Genomic DNA, 16,162 nt, shown 5'->3' on the forward strand with positions numbered 1-16,162 from the left:
CCTTTTGCTCTTAAATGTTGGGTTCATGCTTTACGGATCATCTCCTCTTCCCTTCTTTTAGATGACTGGGAATTGGATACAGCATGGTTGTGAATGTGGTCCCCCCCCCCCCCCGGTGACACAGGTGGCAAAAAATGGGGTTCTTTGTAACCCCCTTAATTGCATTGTTGAGGACCACCTTTTCCATGACGTTTGCAATAAAACACAGCTGTCAGGCTTGCAAAGAAATGCCTGAAAAACACAACAGCAGTATTGACTCAAATGCAAATAAAAAGAAGTACAATTTTTGTCCATTTTAGGTTTTAAAATTGTTTTAAGCCAGTTCACAGTTTCATAAGGGGCTTTCATAGAGTAGTAGAGTTGGAAGGGGCCAAGAAAGCCATTGGGTCCAACCCTCTGTTGTCTCAGGACACCAATTTACACCATCCCTCTCATAAACCTCAAGGGGTTTGCGAGGCGCAAATACACCCTAACCATAAATCTCAAGAGGCACTCCAGTGATGGTTGACCCTTGCTCACAATGTGTACAGTGACCCTTGTGTAAACTAAGGAAGCAACCCCTCCCAAATACCAAGGAAGAAGAGGATAGGCAGCCGAAACTAGTTGGAGCAAGACGTACCATGGGAACAGTGGGTGAAACAAAGAGAGGGGGAATAAAATCAGCTGTTTAAATGTTAGAAACCGACACTGCTTGGGCTGCTGCAGCTGCACTTTACCTTGCTTTGTTTGCATGTGTGTAATCCCCTTTATTCCCGGGATTAGTGGTCAGGTACCCAGGTGAACTCACTGCCTTATGAGGCTTTCCTGTTTGGAGTAACTGCTGTTCTGCATGGTTTCCACCTATCTTACTCCTAATAGTTCCACAGTGAGAGCTGAGGGGGTTTTTAAACCATGGCAAGTAGTTTGCGGACTCCCATTTCACAAGCTCTCTCTAGAAAGATGAGCTGCAAAAGGGAGACCCTTCAGATCTCAGGGGATGAGGGACCATTGCTCAGAGGCAAGGCCTTGGGGTCAGGCCTTGGCATCTCCAACCAAGAAAGCTCAGGTTGCATGATATGAGTCAGGCAGACCACTTGTGACCCCCTAAATGTTTGTGTGCCTACTGCTCCCATCAGCTCTTGCCCGTGATGAAGGATGATGCGGGCTGTAGGCCAAACTCTGGACTTTCACGAGTTGCTCATCCCTGGACTCAAGCAGGGGCAGGCACAAGGTAGATCTCTAGATGTTTTTGACTTCATCTCCTGGAAGTCCTTGGCAAGCATGACCAGTGGTCAGAGATTCTGGAGCTGAAGTCTTAAAACCTCTGCTGATCTGCTTTCTTCTCAACCCTGAGAAGGCTGCAACCTGCAGCCCTCCACTTTGGATTACAGCTCCCATAATCCCTGGGCATTGGCCATGGTGGGGCTGGTGGGATTTGTAGCTCAAAACCTGTGGAGGGCCCCTGGTTGCCTAGAAGGCTTTTCTAGGTTAGCGAGTCGGTGTCAGATTGTCTGGCCTGATAGAAGGCTTTCTTGGCCTTTCTTGGCCTTCCTACCTGAGGCTAAACATGGGAAAACTTCATTCAAAAGGTTGATGCAAATCCTTGAGAAGATAATGTATATAAAACTTTCTGAGCAGTCTAAATCATAGTATAAAATTTATTATTATTATTATGGCAGCTGTTCAAAAAAAAATTCCACTGTGCTAGTTCAAGTCAACTTCACCAGCCTCAGCAGTTCTTTGGACCTTAGCCAAGATACCCAGTCCTAAATCATAGTGCTACAACCTTATGGTTGAGAGCAAAGTGGAAATCTGCCAGTAATCTGTAATAAGGCAGAACTGAGATAAAAATAACTTCTGTTTAATTGGGTGGTGACATTGGTACGGTGACTCAGCTATCAAAGAAGTTTTGAGAAGGGAAACTACGTTCAGCTGCAGCTGCCTCAGTTGAACAGAGCAAAAGAAGAGTTTGTTTAAAGCTCACCCGTGATATGGGCCGCTGATTGATTCAAGCTTCTTCATAGCATCTCAGTGGATACTCATTGCTATGGTCTCTTCCTAACAGGGTCTTACAGGTGCGTCTCAGCAAGACTTGAGTCTGCCATCTTGTACAGCCTGAAGCATTTTTTTTCATAGAAAAATTGGTTTCTGCAGCAGGAATAGGTGGGAAGAGCGGGGTGGTCCACTAGCCAATTTCTGGCTGCTGGGAACTTTGAGGGGGTACACCAAGATTACATCCTGCATGGTATTTTTCATGGCCTGAAAAATACTCAGTACTACTCAACTAATGGATTAGTTATACCTTTGTTGCTAAGTATATAATACTGTTAAAACATAATGGTGAGCCCCAAGCTGCGCAGATTGAAGCCACGGGCTCATTTCACTGTTCTATTGCTGGAATAGGCAGTATCTGCCCCCACCCCCTGATGATTTGGTGTTTTGCTCCACAATTTACGACCCCTGTTTTCTGGCGTAATTCCTCAGTTAGCTGCAGCAGAGGTCTGGGTGCTCAAAGCACCCATACAAAATATTCACGACCTGCATTTGAGTTGGTTATTATCTGCCCTTTTCAATGCATGAGAACTAGTAAAGTGGTTGATAATGGCTGCCCCCACGAAAAGGGCAAAAGAAGGTTAGTTCCTTAGCTGGAAGGATCTGTTTTAGTAAAGGGTCAGGGTTGAGAACATGAAAGCAGTTGTGTCCTTTGGGGGGTCGGGGGGGGGGGGGCAGACACTTCCCATTCCAGCCTCTGAAGTCACATCCTTCAGTGCTGTTCTTATGGCCTCCTCTCGCCTCAGCAATCTAGCTAGATGGTTCCCATGACCTTGGCTGGATCAGACTAGCATTTTTAGTGTCCTGGATGAAATAACTGAAAATGCTTTTCCTGAATATGGGCACGAGTGTACTTTTGAAGGCCTTTCTCAGCATCTTCTCTGGTCTTGACGTCATCAGTTCTGCACTCTGTGTCCTGGTGCATTTTTTCCTTGGGGCTAAACCAGATCAAGGAACCAATTCTTGCATTTATTGTCTAATTGTTCAGCCCAGCTGGGTAATATATGGCGGAACAGCAGTGCATAGCCTTTACAGCCCCAAGGACTACATGAGATGTAGGGCTTGGGGTTCAGTGGCTGCTCAGGTGTACAAAATACAATCAGAGCACTCTCACGCAATTCTCAGTGGTTCTGCTAGCTGTGAGAGACGCACGGCTGTAGGGAGAGGAAACTCTAGGATGGCAGAGATGGCCAGAGTAGTTAAGAGCTTCAGTTGAAGGTCTTGTGAAGCAGAAGGTTGTGCATCCTGTAGTAAAGATGACCCAGTGTGTACTTAGAGTTTGTAGAGCCAAATAAACAGCAGCCAAAACATAAAGGCTGCCAGTCGGGCATCTTCCTCTCCCATCTTGTCTAAGAGTTTCCCAGCCCGCTGCCTTCCAGAAGGTTGGACTGCTTCTCCTGAACCGAGGTTCAGTTTGGACGCCAGGAAGTACTTCCTGACAGTTAGGACCCCGAGGGTATGGAATTGGCTTCCACAGGAGGTGGGTGAAGCCCCATTGGAGAGGGTGGTCAAGGTAGGCTTGGACATGCACATGGTGGGCATGTCATGAGCGGAGCCAGGTGGAGCTGGGGGTCAGACTAGATGGCCCGGGAGGCCCCTTCTGACTCACTCTGTTACTAAGTTGGGAAGGTGGAGATGGGGTTTTGCTGGGTGGTGTGGTTGTTCTGTTGAGTCTCAGCTTGACCTAAACTGGCCTGTGACAACAGCAGTGCTACAACTTTGCAAAGAATGGCAAACACCTTTCCCTCTCCCAGAGTGGCCCTTGAATGCAGGCTTGGTCTAAAAGGCAGTCCCACGTTTGGAAAGACTGAAGTTTATTGGTTTACTAGGCGTTACTTGGGAAACAGGGACGTTGTGTCCTTTGCTGCAGCTGAATGGTTCTCCTTGTCTCTAGCTTGGCCCTGTGTACCTTCTTAGAAGGATAGCCAGTCTGCCACTAGCTGGGTGAGGAGTCCTCTGGTGCTCACTCCAGAGCGTCTGCCGCCCCCCCCCCCCCCCGCATCCTTGCTCATTTTGCTTTTGCCTGTGGCCTACTTAACAGAGAAAGAACAAGGACATGGCACAAGCAGGGCAGGGTCATCTGTGGGGCTTCTGTTTGCAGTGTCGTCCTGCCTTCCCAGTGTGGACAGGACTTTGTCCATGGCGGCCTCCTGCTTCTAGAATGCCCTGCTCAGAAACACGGATTTGGCGCATCTCAGCTGCTGCTTAGGCAACCTCCTTTTCATTTGTTAATAGGGCTTTCCTGCCAGTTGAATTGCCGCAGAAATGCTTTAGCGCACAATTCTGCTCGTGTTTAGACAGGAAAAAGGCCTGGAGCTCCCATGGCTGGGAGTTATAGGACTGTTTTTTGGCTAAACATGGAATTATGCCCTTAAATAGGGCACGGCCAGCCTTGGGACCCTCACACTTAAGGAATGCCAAGAATGAAGCTGAATCACTGGAAAAAAGTTGTTCCTCTCCTCACAGGAGCCTGGCAGTAGAGAGAGAATCCTAGTACATTACATTTAAAAATGCCCATTATGAACAGTAGAAAATAGAAGGAAAAGAATATATAGAAAGGTTGCACCTGGATTTCCTCATGCTGCAATTAGAAATTTATATCCAAATGTATGTAATTATTTGCAGGGGGGACTCTCTTTCATCTCTGCCCTTTATGGTTTTGATTTCTTGAAAATCATAATAAAATTTGTAATGCTTGGAATAGACCCCATTGAAATCAATGAGAGTTAAAGTCTTGATGACTCGATTCAGTTGTTTCTATTTGGTCTGCTTTCAGGTTAGTCTGAGTCCAACCCATTGCATTATATTACAACAGCTTTCTCAGCCTGTATTTGGACTACAACTCCCAGTCAGCCATGGTATGCCGAGGGATGCTGGGAGTTGTCCCAACATATCGAGATACAAAAGCAGTTAAAGCAAAGCAGTTAATTCAAAATTTTGAATATCAAAATTAAAAAGTCACGGTCTCTTTTTAAAAGTTTGTTTTTGCACACCAGCCCTTAAACTTTTATTCTCTAAAGAGTTTTGACACTTCAGCAGTATGCTTTACTTCTGGGACTCTTGTGACACTACACAGTTTTGCCCCTGTTCTTTTTCTCAGAATTAATAAATCTGAACTAATAGACAGCATTCTCTTCTAACCCTTCTTGCAACCCCTCCCAGAAATATAAGCAAGCGTCTGAGTTTCAGTGATGCATCTCAGTTTTTTAAAAAAGCACTGGAGCTGTCCTCCTTGGTTATATAGGAGCGTGGGTCGCGTGAGCTCCTGCTGAAGGCTTATTCTTCATGAAATCCGACATTTATATCCAATGTACAATATGCCATTAAACTTGATGGGTGAAGGCTTCATTTACAGATTGGGGTTTCCGTGTCTCGAAATAAAAATCCCCGTTGCTTTTAATGCTTCACTTGCCAGAACTGCAGAGCCATAACCATGATATATTGGCACCACTGCTTGGAATTTAATTAATATATCTCTCTCGTTCTCTGTCCTTTCTCTCCTCCCTCTTCCCAGAGTGTGCACTTGTAAAGACTAGATAGCCTATGTTATTGCTTTAAATATATGCTGGATGTTATTTCCTGTTGCAAAAAGATTTGTCTGGTTCTTGCTAATGACATCTCTGCAGATTAGAGAACATGGCTTTTGAAGGGGGTGGAAAGGTTGCTTTTGCAGGAGACCTTGGTTTTTACGGAATATAACAGATACCCATTACCCGAGCATTTATTTTTTAAATGCCGCTCACGGCCTTTCCCTTCATTAGGGCTGAATGCATGAGCCAGTCCATCATTTATCAAAGGGGTGCGTGGGGTCTGAATCACAGTCACCTGCGGTGCGCGCAGGCAGCGGCATCTCAGCTTCCTTTCTCATCCGTTTAGGAGTGTTGCTTTGCACTTACAGTGACTCAGCCCATCTAGCCCGGTATTGCCAGCACTGACTACAGGGGCTTGCCTGGGTTACAGGCAGCATTCTTTCCTAGCCTGACCAGAAAGTGGCAGAGACTGATCCTGCGTCCATCTGCATGCAAGGCACTGAGCTGCAACCCCTTCCTGTGTTTCTGCCATGAGACTCCCAAGTCTTGTAGGGTAGCAGTTCATTCACAAGGGTTGGTAGCTCTGGCTTTTTAGCAGATGTGACCTAGGGAGACAGCAGAAATGCAAGGCTGCTCAGAGGCTGGGATGTGCTTCTTGAATATTGTGGAGAGGGTATTGTACTGTCTCTCACACATTATGGGCTGCTCAGATGGAGTCATCCAGTTCTGAGGAGGAGGAGGCGGCAAGGAAGAGGGGATGGAAGAGCTGACAGATTCAAGGTTACCTAGTGAAGTTTCCCAGCAGAGCATGAGGATCTGCCCCCCTTGGGAAGACTGGGGAAGACTTTTCAGGCTGGAAAGGAGAGCAGATACAATAGTAGTAGAGTTGGAAGGGGCCTGTAAGGCCATTGAGTCCACCCTGCCTTCCCCTGCCCCCCACTTCACTACCAGTTAGGTTTCAATAAAAGAACTGTATTTCTGAGGTTTCATAGTACGTTTGATAACGAGAGAGGAAGAAGAAGGTGGCAAATACCACAGTGAGCTTTAGAGGCATTCAGAAGACCTCCAAAATAACATACATCTCAGGCTGAATTTCTTTTCTCTGCTGCCATGAGTATTTCTCTCACTTGTAACTTTATTTGCTCAGCAAAAGTGATTCTACATGCTGCTTTGATATACAGCTATGCAGGTAGGCATAGAGCTATACAAAAAGAGCTCCTTGACGTAGCCAGGTGAGGGCAGGTGAATCAGGCAGATTCTGTGGCATTCCTGCTGTATTGCCCTCAAGGGCCACCCTGAGGTTGGAGTCAGAAGCCTTACTGAAAAAGAGGGAAGGAAGGGGAACGGGCAGATCCTTCCCCTACCTTTCCAGTAGAAGGCCACTTTGATGTATACTGTTTTGTAACCAGTTAGGTTTCAATAAAAGAACTGTATTTCTGAGGTTTCATAGTACGTTTGATAACGAGAAGGGAAGAAGAAGGTGGCAAATACCACAGTGAGCTTTAGAGGCATTCTGAATACCTCCAAAATAACATACATCTCAGGCTGAATTTCTTTTCCCTGCTGCCATGAGAATTTCTCTCCCTTTTTTCTCTTTCCAGCAAATCAAGGCTTCTAAAATACAGTCCTTTATTGACTGAGCTAGACTAGCTTTGCAACAGGGAGTGAGAAATAATCAAGTAATTAACAAGTAGCATATACTGAAGTAGTGATTCTTCTGATTGGTGGAACCAAACTGAATCCCCTCTTTTCCAAAAAAAAAAAAAAAGGAAGGTTCCACCCTCGGGGAGGATTATGCTGCTTGTGGGCAGATGTCAGAAATGCTGGACATCACTTAATTCATCTGCTCTTTTGGCTTGACAACGAACCACAGACCAAGGGGCTACCTAGTCCAGCATTCTGCCAGCCACCTGCCTACAAGAAATGCACAAGCACGACAGGAATGTAAAATTCTCCTCCTGTGCTGTTCAGCTCACCGAATTTGTGAGTTGTTCTGTACAGTGGCTCGATTTATCACACACCAGGCATCCTTGCTGCAAATACAGTTTGTCCTGAATTGAGGGTTCGATAAATAAACTCAAGTTGATCTGGTTGAATTGTCCCAAGGGGCAGGGAGGTTGTTTGCAGAATCTGAGCTCCGAAGTTTAGAATCTTAAGTTTCTGCATTTGCAGTAAGTTTGCTGAGATTTTTCTCCCCTCTAGTACAAATTAAGACTTGCAGTTAGGGCCAAGCCAGATGCTGTCAGGAACTCCCCCTAAGTATCTTTGAAAGTGCACTTTTGCTAAAGTAATGGGAATGAAGGAGTAGAGAGAAGAACATACAGGGGAGCACTGGTGGGGTGAAGGCGTCCTTGGCACGCATACGTACTCCTGCTGCTTTTCTTGAGAATGTTTCCACCCTTGCTGAGCCATTCCCAGTTTGGGAGCGCTACCTGGGGGAATGTGTTTTCTCTTACTTGTTCCTGATCATTTGGAAAGGGAAACTGGTGATTTTACTGGAGAATCTTGCTCCCCCACCCTGCATCTGATAAATTAGAAGTGCAGAGTTTATTTACTAAGAATCACCCTTTCCCACACAAGCCTTTTTACATAAAGGGGATAGGGTTTCTATCCTTCCTTCCTTTCTCATTCTTTCCTCCCTCTCCTCCTCCATATCTAAATAGCTTGGTGGAGATCAGCAGTCTTCTGAATCCACATATTCATAAATCTCTCACATGGTTCCCATGCAAAGCCAGGACTTGCTGGCTTTCTGCATATAGTGTGAAAATCCCAGTACCTGGAACTTAACCTCTGGCACAGAAGCCAGAGAATGTTAACTGATCTGCTCGACACGCCACAGTTGGAGAAAATCTCCGGTTTCATGTGCTAACAAGCATCTGTGGCCCCTTGCGTCTGCGGTGTGTGAACCTGACCTGCACAACCCAGTAGAAAGGGGAATAGGGTGCTTCTCCTGAGCGAGACATAGCTGAAACCTCGCCTTTTTTGTGTAGGGCTTCTTGTGTTTGATGTAATTATCGGGCTGGTGGGGGAGGGGGGTTTAAAGCCAAACTTCACGCTCATATGTTTCTTAAAATGAAACTGATTTATGGTATGTATAGCCCATTTCAGTTAAATATAATGCTGCATAAAAATGGTCGTAGAGCATTTTACTAAGTTGGGTCTGTTGCAGGTGTCCAAGTCAGCCTCACCCAACCTGGTGCCCTTTGTGAATTTTGGGCTTCTGTTCCCATCATAGCTTCTCATGCAGGCTGGTGCGGATGGGAGTTGAAGTCCAAAATGTATGGAGGGTACCAAATGAGAGATGTTTGTTACAAGCTCTCAGATTAAGTGCTGGTTTTGCTGATTTTTGTGTAAAGTTTCCAACTAGGGTCACATCCTTGTCTTTCCCTGTTTAAACCTTTCTATGCGTTAAGTTTTCCTCTTGTCCCATCTGTCCCACTTCAGAGCCTGCCAGATTCTTGATTATTTCTTTGTGTATGACCAATTCCCAGATACAACTACCCATGTCTCAGACTGGCCTGTGATTCAGCAACCCCCAGGTAGCATATGACCGTGTTCCAAAATGTGGGAATCCCTGCCACTGTTTCAGAAGTGTTGATCATGGTTCATTCAGGTAAAGCTGGGCATTTTGCACTTCCTGTTCCTCTAGAATAAACAGGAAAAGGTTCTTGGGTTTGTTTGTCTTTTTAAAATCTGGCAGGCAGGTAGCACTTAACCTGATTTTTTTTGGCTTTCTGTCTGTGTACTTCCAAAGATTGTTGGAACCTAATTTTAGCTACTTGTATATGTTGGAATCTGTATGGGTGTGAGCACAGTGGCATCCATCCCCCATAGTCAAAAATGAGGTAAGGAAATGTCCCTGTGAAAGCCAGTCATTATCTTTTTATCTCTTTGCTTGGAAGGGATTGATTGGCAGCTGGGCAGAATTCTGGGTTCTGAGTGACCTCATTGCTGCTGTGGCATAGCAAAGGAATCGAGTTTCCTTGAGCTTGTATTGGCCTCTGGTAAGACTGCCAGTGCTCGTTACCGGTTCACTTTGGATTCAGATTTGACTGCTCATCAGGAGTCAACAGGAGAGGCCTGTCTCTTCTTGGGGTTGCATTCAGAGCTGTGTGTATTCCATGCAGAAATTGCCAGTGGAGAGGATCCAGCCATCTCAGGGATTTCTCAGCTTCCATCAATAATGTTGAAAAGGCTTGAAAATATCTAGGCAGTGCCTGATGAGAGGACAGGAACCGGAAGAACGACCTGGGTGCCATACTCCATGAACAGAAGGGGGAAAAACCAAGCAAACTGTGCAAATGATTTGCAAATCTATGCAAATGACACAAGTCACAGATCAATGTTGCCTGATGCAGATTTCTCCTTTATTTAGGACAAAATGTACATAGTCCTTGGAGAGGTTTTGGTTTAGAAAAACAGCAAGTGAAGGGAAACAAGATACGAAGTGATGCAGGGTGTGGAGAAGGTGGATTGAGGGAAATTTTTCCCTGTCTCTTATGAAACTAGAACCCAGTGTCATCCTGTGACGCTAATTGATGGGAAAGTCAGGTCAAATAAAAGGAAGGGCTTTTTCATATAGTGTGTAGTTGAACTATGTACTGATGCTACAAGATGTAATGATGGCCACCGATTTGGGCAGAGTTAATCTGCGGCAAAGATTCCAAAGGCGGCCTCTTCATGGCATGTCATAATTGCAGCAGCGACTGTGCAATAGGCCAGTTCCAGCTCTGTTCAGAGAAAATGAGCCTTCCTTCACTTGAACTGGACTACTGAGTTGTGCTGTGTGTGGTGCTTTCAAGGGTGGTTCAGAAATTGGTTCAGGATCCGGCCACCTGAGTGTTAATGGGAGTGAGGCAATTCAGTCGTATATTGTCTATTCTGTGCCAGCCACACTGGTTACCACTGTGTTGCCAAGCCCAATTTAAAGTACTGATTTTGATTTTCAAAACCAGGAATAGTTTGGGGCCAAGTCAGTTGAAGGACCACCTTCATCCTTATCAGCCTGATCATCAAGAAAGGTCCCAGATATCAACCCACCTGTGGGAGTTGGATGTGGATGACCATATAGGAGAAGCCTGTCTCTGTAGTGGCCCCACACCTTTGGAATAAGTTGCTGTCTGGAGTCTGCTGTGCTCCATCATTTTACCTTGACCTTCTCCTGATAGAATTACTGAAGAATAAGTTGTTTGTGCTGCTGCTTTTATCACTGGTTTTTCTTGCTGTTTTCTTGTGTTTTTGTTTCTATTATTTTTACTATCTCACGGGCTTTATTGTTGTAACCCTCTTTGGGAGGGCTTCTCCCTGAAAGTTAGCCAAGTAATATATTAAATTTTAAAAATTAAATAAAAGAACAAAGGAAATTGCTGATAGGATGATACCATAAACATTCAGAATGTTCTGCCTCCAGCAAGGTGCAATAGGTTTATCTCTTCATTGCAGCTGGTGTTGGGAAAAGCCCTGGAATTGTCCTGATAGCAAAACCACATAGCATGGATGTCAAACATCTTTTAGTCCGAAGGCTGAATTCCATTTTGGAGAGGCCTTGGGGACTTCATTACCATGGTGGGAGAGCCAAAAGCAAAAGCGGATGGGGTCAGAGTATCAATATCAACATATTTTAGCTGTGAGCTCTTCCTGCCTGTAGCCTCAGGAGTGGTTTTTCAGCCATTTAGAATGGGGAGAAACTTGTAAAAGCTGGAAAGCCATCAAATACTTTGAAGAAGAGGAGTGGGGTCAGGGAAGGAGATGTGACTTTCTGGAGATCCCCAGATGTTTTCCAGACTACAGACCTACTGTATGTGCTTGTGAACTTCCCTAGAGCATTCCTCACACTACAAAAGTGATAGCATTGGTGCATATCTAGCTTGAATAATACTGGATCAAAGTCCAGTACCACTGATCTTATTCACCTTTCTTGATTAGCATTAGGTCTCTTCTTGGCTACTGCCCAAGTGGATACAGTGAGCAGATGCAAGGCTTATATCTGCCTTTGAACTGTGTTTTAAATCTATGGAATACTGCAGAGCAATTGGCTGAAATCAGTCAGCATAGACTAATGAACTGTAAACCAGAAGCTAAAATGATACCACTGACCTTCTGTGGCCTATTCCTGGGATGATTCCATTAGTCAATAAAATGAGGATGATTGCCGCACAGGAAACTGGAGTGATTGTGGACAAGACTGAGAGTTGCAATATATGTATACAGGGATGTGTGAATCCATAAAACTCGCATTTGTCCAAGTTCTTGAAATTACATCTGGAAGCTTGTTCCAACTCAAGTCTATATCAGATTGCAAGCTGTGTGTGTATACGTGTGTTTTCCCTTTCTGCATGAAAATCTATGTGTATTTTCATTTGGTCCAAATGTGCACATCTTTGAAATGTATACATTCTCCTCCGGTTGATTAAAGTGTTTGTACCTAGAAGAATTTTGCAAACAGTAAAAATTGACTGCAATTTAACTTCTTTTGAGATGTAAACAAGGGGAGATTCTCTTGTCTAGTAGTTTGCTTTTCTTAGCTGGTCACAAAGGATTGTTTAGAACTTAGAACAGGGATAGGAAGCTTCTGCCCCTCCAGATCTTGTTGGACTACAGTCCCCATCACTCACCACTGGCTGTGCTGGCTAGGGCTAATGGGAGATACAATCAAACCACTTCTGGAAGGTCACACATTCACCTCATTTTAGGAGGTACAGCTCCCCCTCCCAGCAATCTGTGGGTAGCTTGTTCTTTTTGAAGAAACTTATTTTTAAGTAGGTCTGCAGGCCTAGAGTAGGTGAGAACAACCTTTTGGGCAATGAGGGTTCAACACAGGAGTCACTTTCCCTGTAGTGGTGGATTAACGGCCCTTCTCTGGGGCCAACCTTCCAGTTATGCCCCATGCTGCAGACCCTTCAGATACCTGAAGCAGTCCAGCAAGAAGCTTCTTGCTTCTCCCTGCCCAGTTCAAACCTTCCTAAGAGCTTCATTGCTGACTGTCCTTCTTTGGACATGCCGTGCCAACCTGACCTGCTTGTTGACTAATTCTGGTTGCCACCGCATAAAAATGGGCGAGCTTCTCAGTTACATAGAACTCCAGAGGACAGAATGACAACTTGAGAAACTTCCCTGAGCAAACCAAGCTGAATAGAAATGAAGTCATGAATAGAAATGAAGTCATTTTGGTTCTCTACTGACTATGTTAAACTTCTAAACTGCATTCTAGACACCCTTGAAATTCTTCTGTAAGAACTTCAGTAGCAGTGGACAAGTGTCCTTGAGGATTGTCCTCTGTTGTAAATTTTCCCCTACAGGAAAGTAGTGAGTGTGTTAGGGTGTAGTCCTAGTTTACATGAGGTAGTAAGGAAGCCCGGAGCCCCAGCTGAACTACTTGCACCTGAGAACATGTCCCAGAATCCTTAAGAGTGCAGATGACTTCCATAACTGATCTTAGATGTTCTTCAGAAAAGACCTGGTGCTGTGAAAGGTGTGTTCCTTGAACATAGAAGGTTCTAGAAGGCTTGTGGGAAAAGAAACATGTGCATATAGGGATGGTGTTGTGCTGGCAGCTTGCTCAGTTTCGGAGGCCATGAACTAATACTGTTCGCTCTTCGTGGTGTTGTGCATTTTTGCAGAAGGCGTTTTATCTCCCAGCGCTGCTCTCTAGAGTTTTTAGAAGACATAGTGGAATGTGGCAGTGTCCGAAGGTATTTGTTCAATAGCAGCATTAACCTCCTCTCGTTGCATGCTCTACAAGTCCTTCCCCCCTGCACCCTCGTCCACACCAAATACCTAAGGCCCTGCATGCGTGCTCGTTCTGACTTTTAATATTGGGATTTTTTCTGTTATCCATCACTTGATTGGTTGCTGCCCACATCTCTGACTTGCCTCTCCCCCTCCTTAAATTGTAGAACCAAGCACATATCTGGATCTCCAAGACACAAGGGCTTGAAGAAGATACACTTCATCAAGAACATGCGGCAGTATGATACCAGGAATAGCAGGTACCCCTTTTCTTAGCTGGCCAGTGGTCCTGTACTAGCAATGGTCTTCAGGTATCATCATGTCCACAAGTGACCAGGGTGGATTTGATTTAAATCGTGATTTAAATCACTAGTCAGTAGAACTAGATTTTAATCATAGTTTTTTATATAATTTGTAACATGCCTCCTTTACCTGTACATAGAGGAACTTTATTAAAATATTCCCAAACTGGGTATCTTTTACAGTCTGCTGCCATTATAGGTTTTCTCCTCTGGGGAAAAGATAAGGTGTTAAACCTCAGACTATACACGAAAAGATCCAAAGACTTGGGGAGTATTCTGCTCAAAAGGGTTCATTTTTATTTTTATTGCTTGCCCCTCCCTCCTCATACTTAGCTTCTTGTGCAGATCTATTCCACTCCCAACACTCTTCTTCTATTTGTTGATTTTTGTTGAAATTGGCACTTAAGAGGTAAAGGGTTGATTCTGTGTACATAGATTTGCAAAGGAACAATGGTATTAAGGTCTTTTTCTCATAACATTTGTGCTGTGAAGAAGAGGCATGTGATCTTTGCAGATGCAAATTCGCAGTTCTGAGAACTGTAAAACCAAGCATCTGTGAATAATATCTTTTAGACAGAAAAAAATGCCCAATAATCTTACAGAAACCTGTGGGAAAGCATGACATTGTGAATGGATTAATGGAATTAATTAGCCAGCCAATTTATACATTGCATGAAAACTTTTTATTTTCCCAATGTTTTAAGATCTGATTGTTTTAATGGGGGTTTTATTGTTAGTCGAATTTGTAGGACGCTGTGTTTCATTTTACATTTTGTATTGTTAAACTGTCCCAAGACTTCGGTAAGGGATGGTCGTTGTTGTTGTTGTTGTTAGTTGTGAAGTCACGTCCAACCCATCACGACCCCATGGACAACATTCCTCCAGGATGGGACGGTCTAGAAAAGGGACGGTCTAGACGGTGAAATAAAATGCTGACCCACTCTGCATTTTATTTCCGAGTAAGCATATAGGGCCCAGCATATGGGGAATATGCTGACCCACTCTGATCCACCACTGTGCATAGTTGTGGGAGGATTTAACCTTCCCCGCTGCCCTTGTTTTCCAAAAAGCCTGACCGGCTCACATGCAGGGGCTAGAAGAGAGAGAGAGAGAGAATGCGCATCTGTTGATGCTCTTTGTCCTTTTTAAAGCTGCTGTTCAGTGGGTGATGTGCAAATTTTAGAAAGCAAACAACCGGGGGAGGGAAATTTAAACCTTTCCTGCCTGCATATGGTGGTTCTAATCTGAATCACTTACTTGTGAGTTTAAAATAAAAGCTGCATGCTCCATATTTAACATTTTGTGACTCAAATTTTTAAGAAATACATATTAGGGAGACTGAATGTAAACACAAAATACTATTGATGATTCATAACATTCTTTGTGTATCTCCTTTCAGGATAGTATTAATTTGTGCTAAACGAACTTTGTGTGTGGCTTTTTCTGTCCTGCCCTACGGGGAGAGCCTGCGGATTAGGTGAGTAGTTCCTACTTTGGTTGGCCTGATAAATCTGTTTAAAACATGTTCCAGTGGTCACATTTGTGCCTTTCTGAGGACAGCAAATTGCTCAACAAAACCTGGTAGCTTAAGCACAGCTTGCCATTTTCTTAACTTGAAATTAAGTTGGAGATATTCAGCCCCTGTCTCCTCTGCCTTTGACCTGGCCCCTTTTTCTTTGGCACCTTTGCCTCTTTTGACACTAAATACAGTCCGTTGTATGTGTAGACAGAAAAAAAGTCCTACAATTCCCAGCATTCCCCAGCCAGCCATCCTAACCATGCTTAGGATTCGGCCTTAAGAGCTTTAAGGTAATATAATACAGGTATTTTTGGCCATACCCACTGCCTGAATACATCCTCTGAAAGTTTTTCCAAAATTAAAGTGAACCATTGGACTAAAAGAAGTTGAACACCCTCAGTTTTAGTGGAACACAAACAGAGCTTTTCAAGAAACAAATACCCTCTCTGGAGATTGAACTGCAGAAATCATTTACATACAAAAAATCTTTAAAGTGCTTAATTTTGGGAAATGGCTGTTCACTGTCCACCCTCTCCATTCCATTCATTGGTGATTTAGAAGGAAAAGTCAAAATGTTGAAAGGGTATAACTGAGTTTGATGGTTAAGCTAGAGAGTATGTTACCTTTTCTACTGAAAATTATGCTGCTAGGCTTTTTGGCTGCAATCACATTAACCTGGGAATAAGTTCTTTTGGGAATCAGACATTTTAAAACCATAATGTCAGTCCTTAGGCCTGTTGATACTTGTGCTAGAACAGGGGTTTGTATTTGTCATCAGCTTGATCACAAATGATTGCATGTACTTTTCTAAATAGAAAGGCAGTTCATGCATGTTAAGAACAAAGCAAATTCTGCTTAAAGTCAGAATGCTGTTAATGCAGGGGGTGGTGGCTGGGGAGCATTAGAAAGTCACTTAGGTTACAGCACACATGAAGAAGAGTAATTTGGAAAGCATTATGAAAAAGCTCTTTTGTTGTTAGTTGCGAAGTTGTGTCCGACCCATCGCGACCCCATGGACAACATTCCTCCAGGCCTTCCTGTCCTCCACCATC

General features: G+C 44.2%; 1 protein-coding gene across 1 annotated transcript in view; it reads left to right on the forward strand.

Annotated features, from left to right (window-relative positions):
* The window catches only part of CABLES2 (Cdk5 and Abl enzyme substrate 2), a 53,287-nt gene that overhangs the window by 16,302 nt on the left and 20,823 nt on the right, over positions 1-16,162 (forward strand). Inside the window, exons 2-3 of the mRNA XM_044455158.1 lie at positions 13,457-13,549; positions 14,991-15,068. Coding sequence (XP_044311093.1) covers positions 13,457-13,549; positions 14,991-15,068 — 171 coding nt within the window. The remainder of the gene's footprint in view (positions 1-13,456; positions 13,550-14,990; positions 15,069-16,162) is intronic.

The sequence above is a fragment of the Varanus komodoensis genome, unplaced genomic scaffold (genome assembly GCF_004798865.1).
Source record: "Varanus komodoensis strain SLA01 unplaced genomic scaffold, ASM479886v1 scaffold8, whole genome shotgun sequence".
In the NCBI taxonomy this organism is placed as follows: Eukaryota; Metazoa; Chordata; class Lepidosauria; order Squamata; family Varanidae; genus Varanus; species Varanus komodoensis.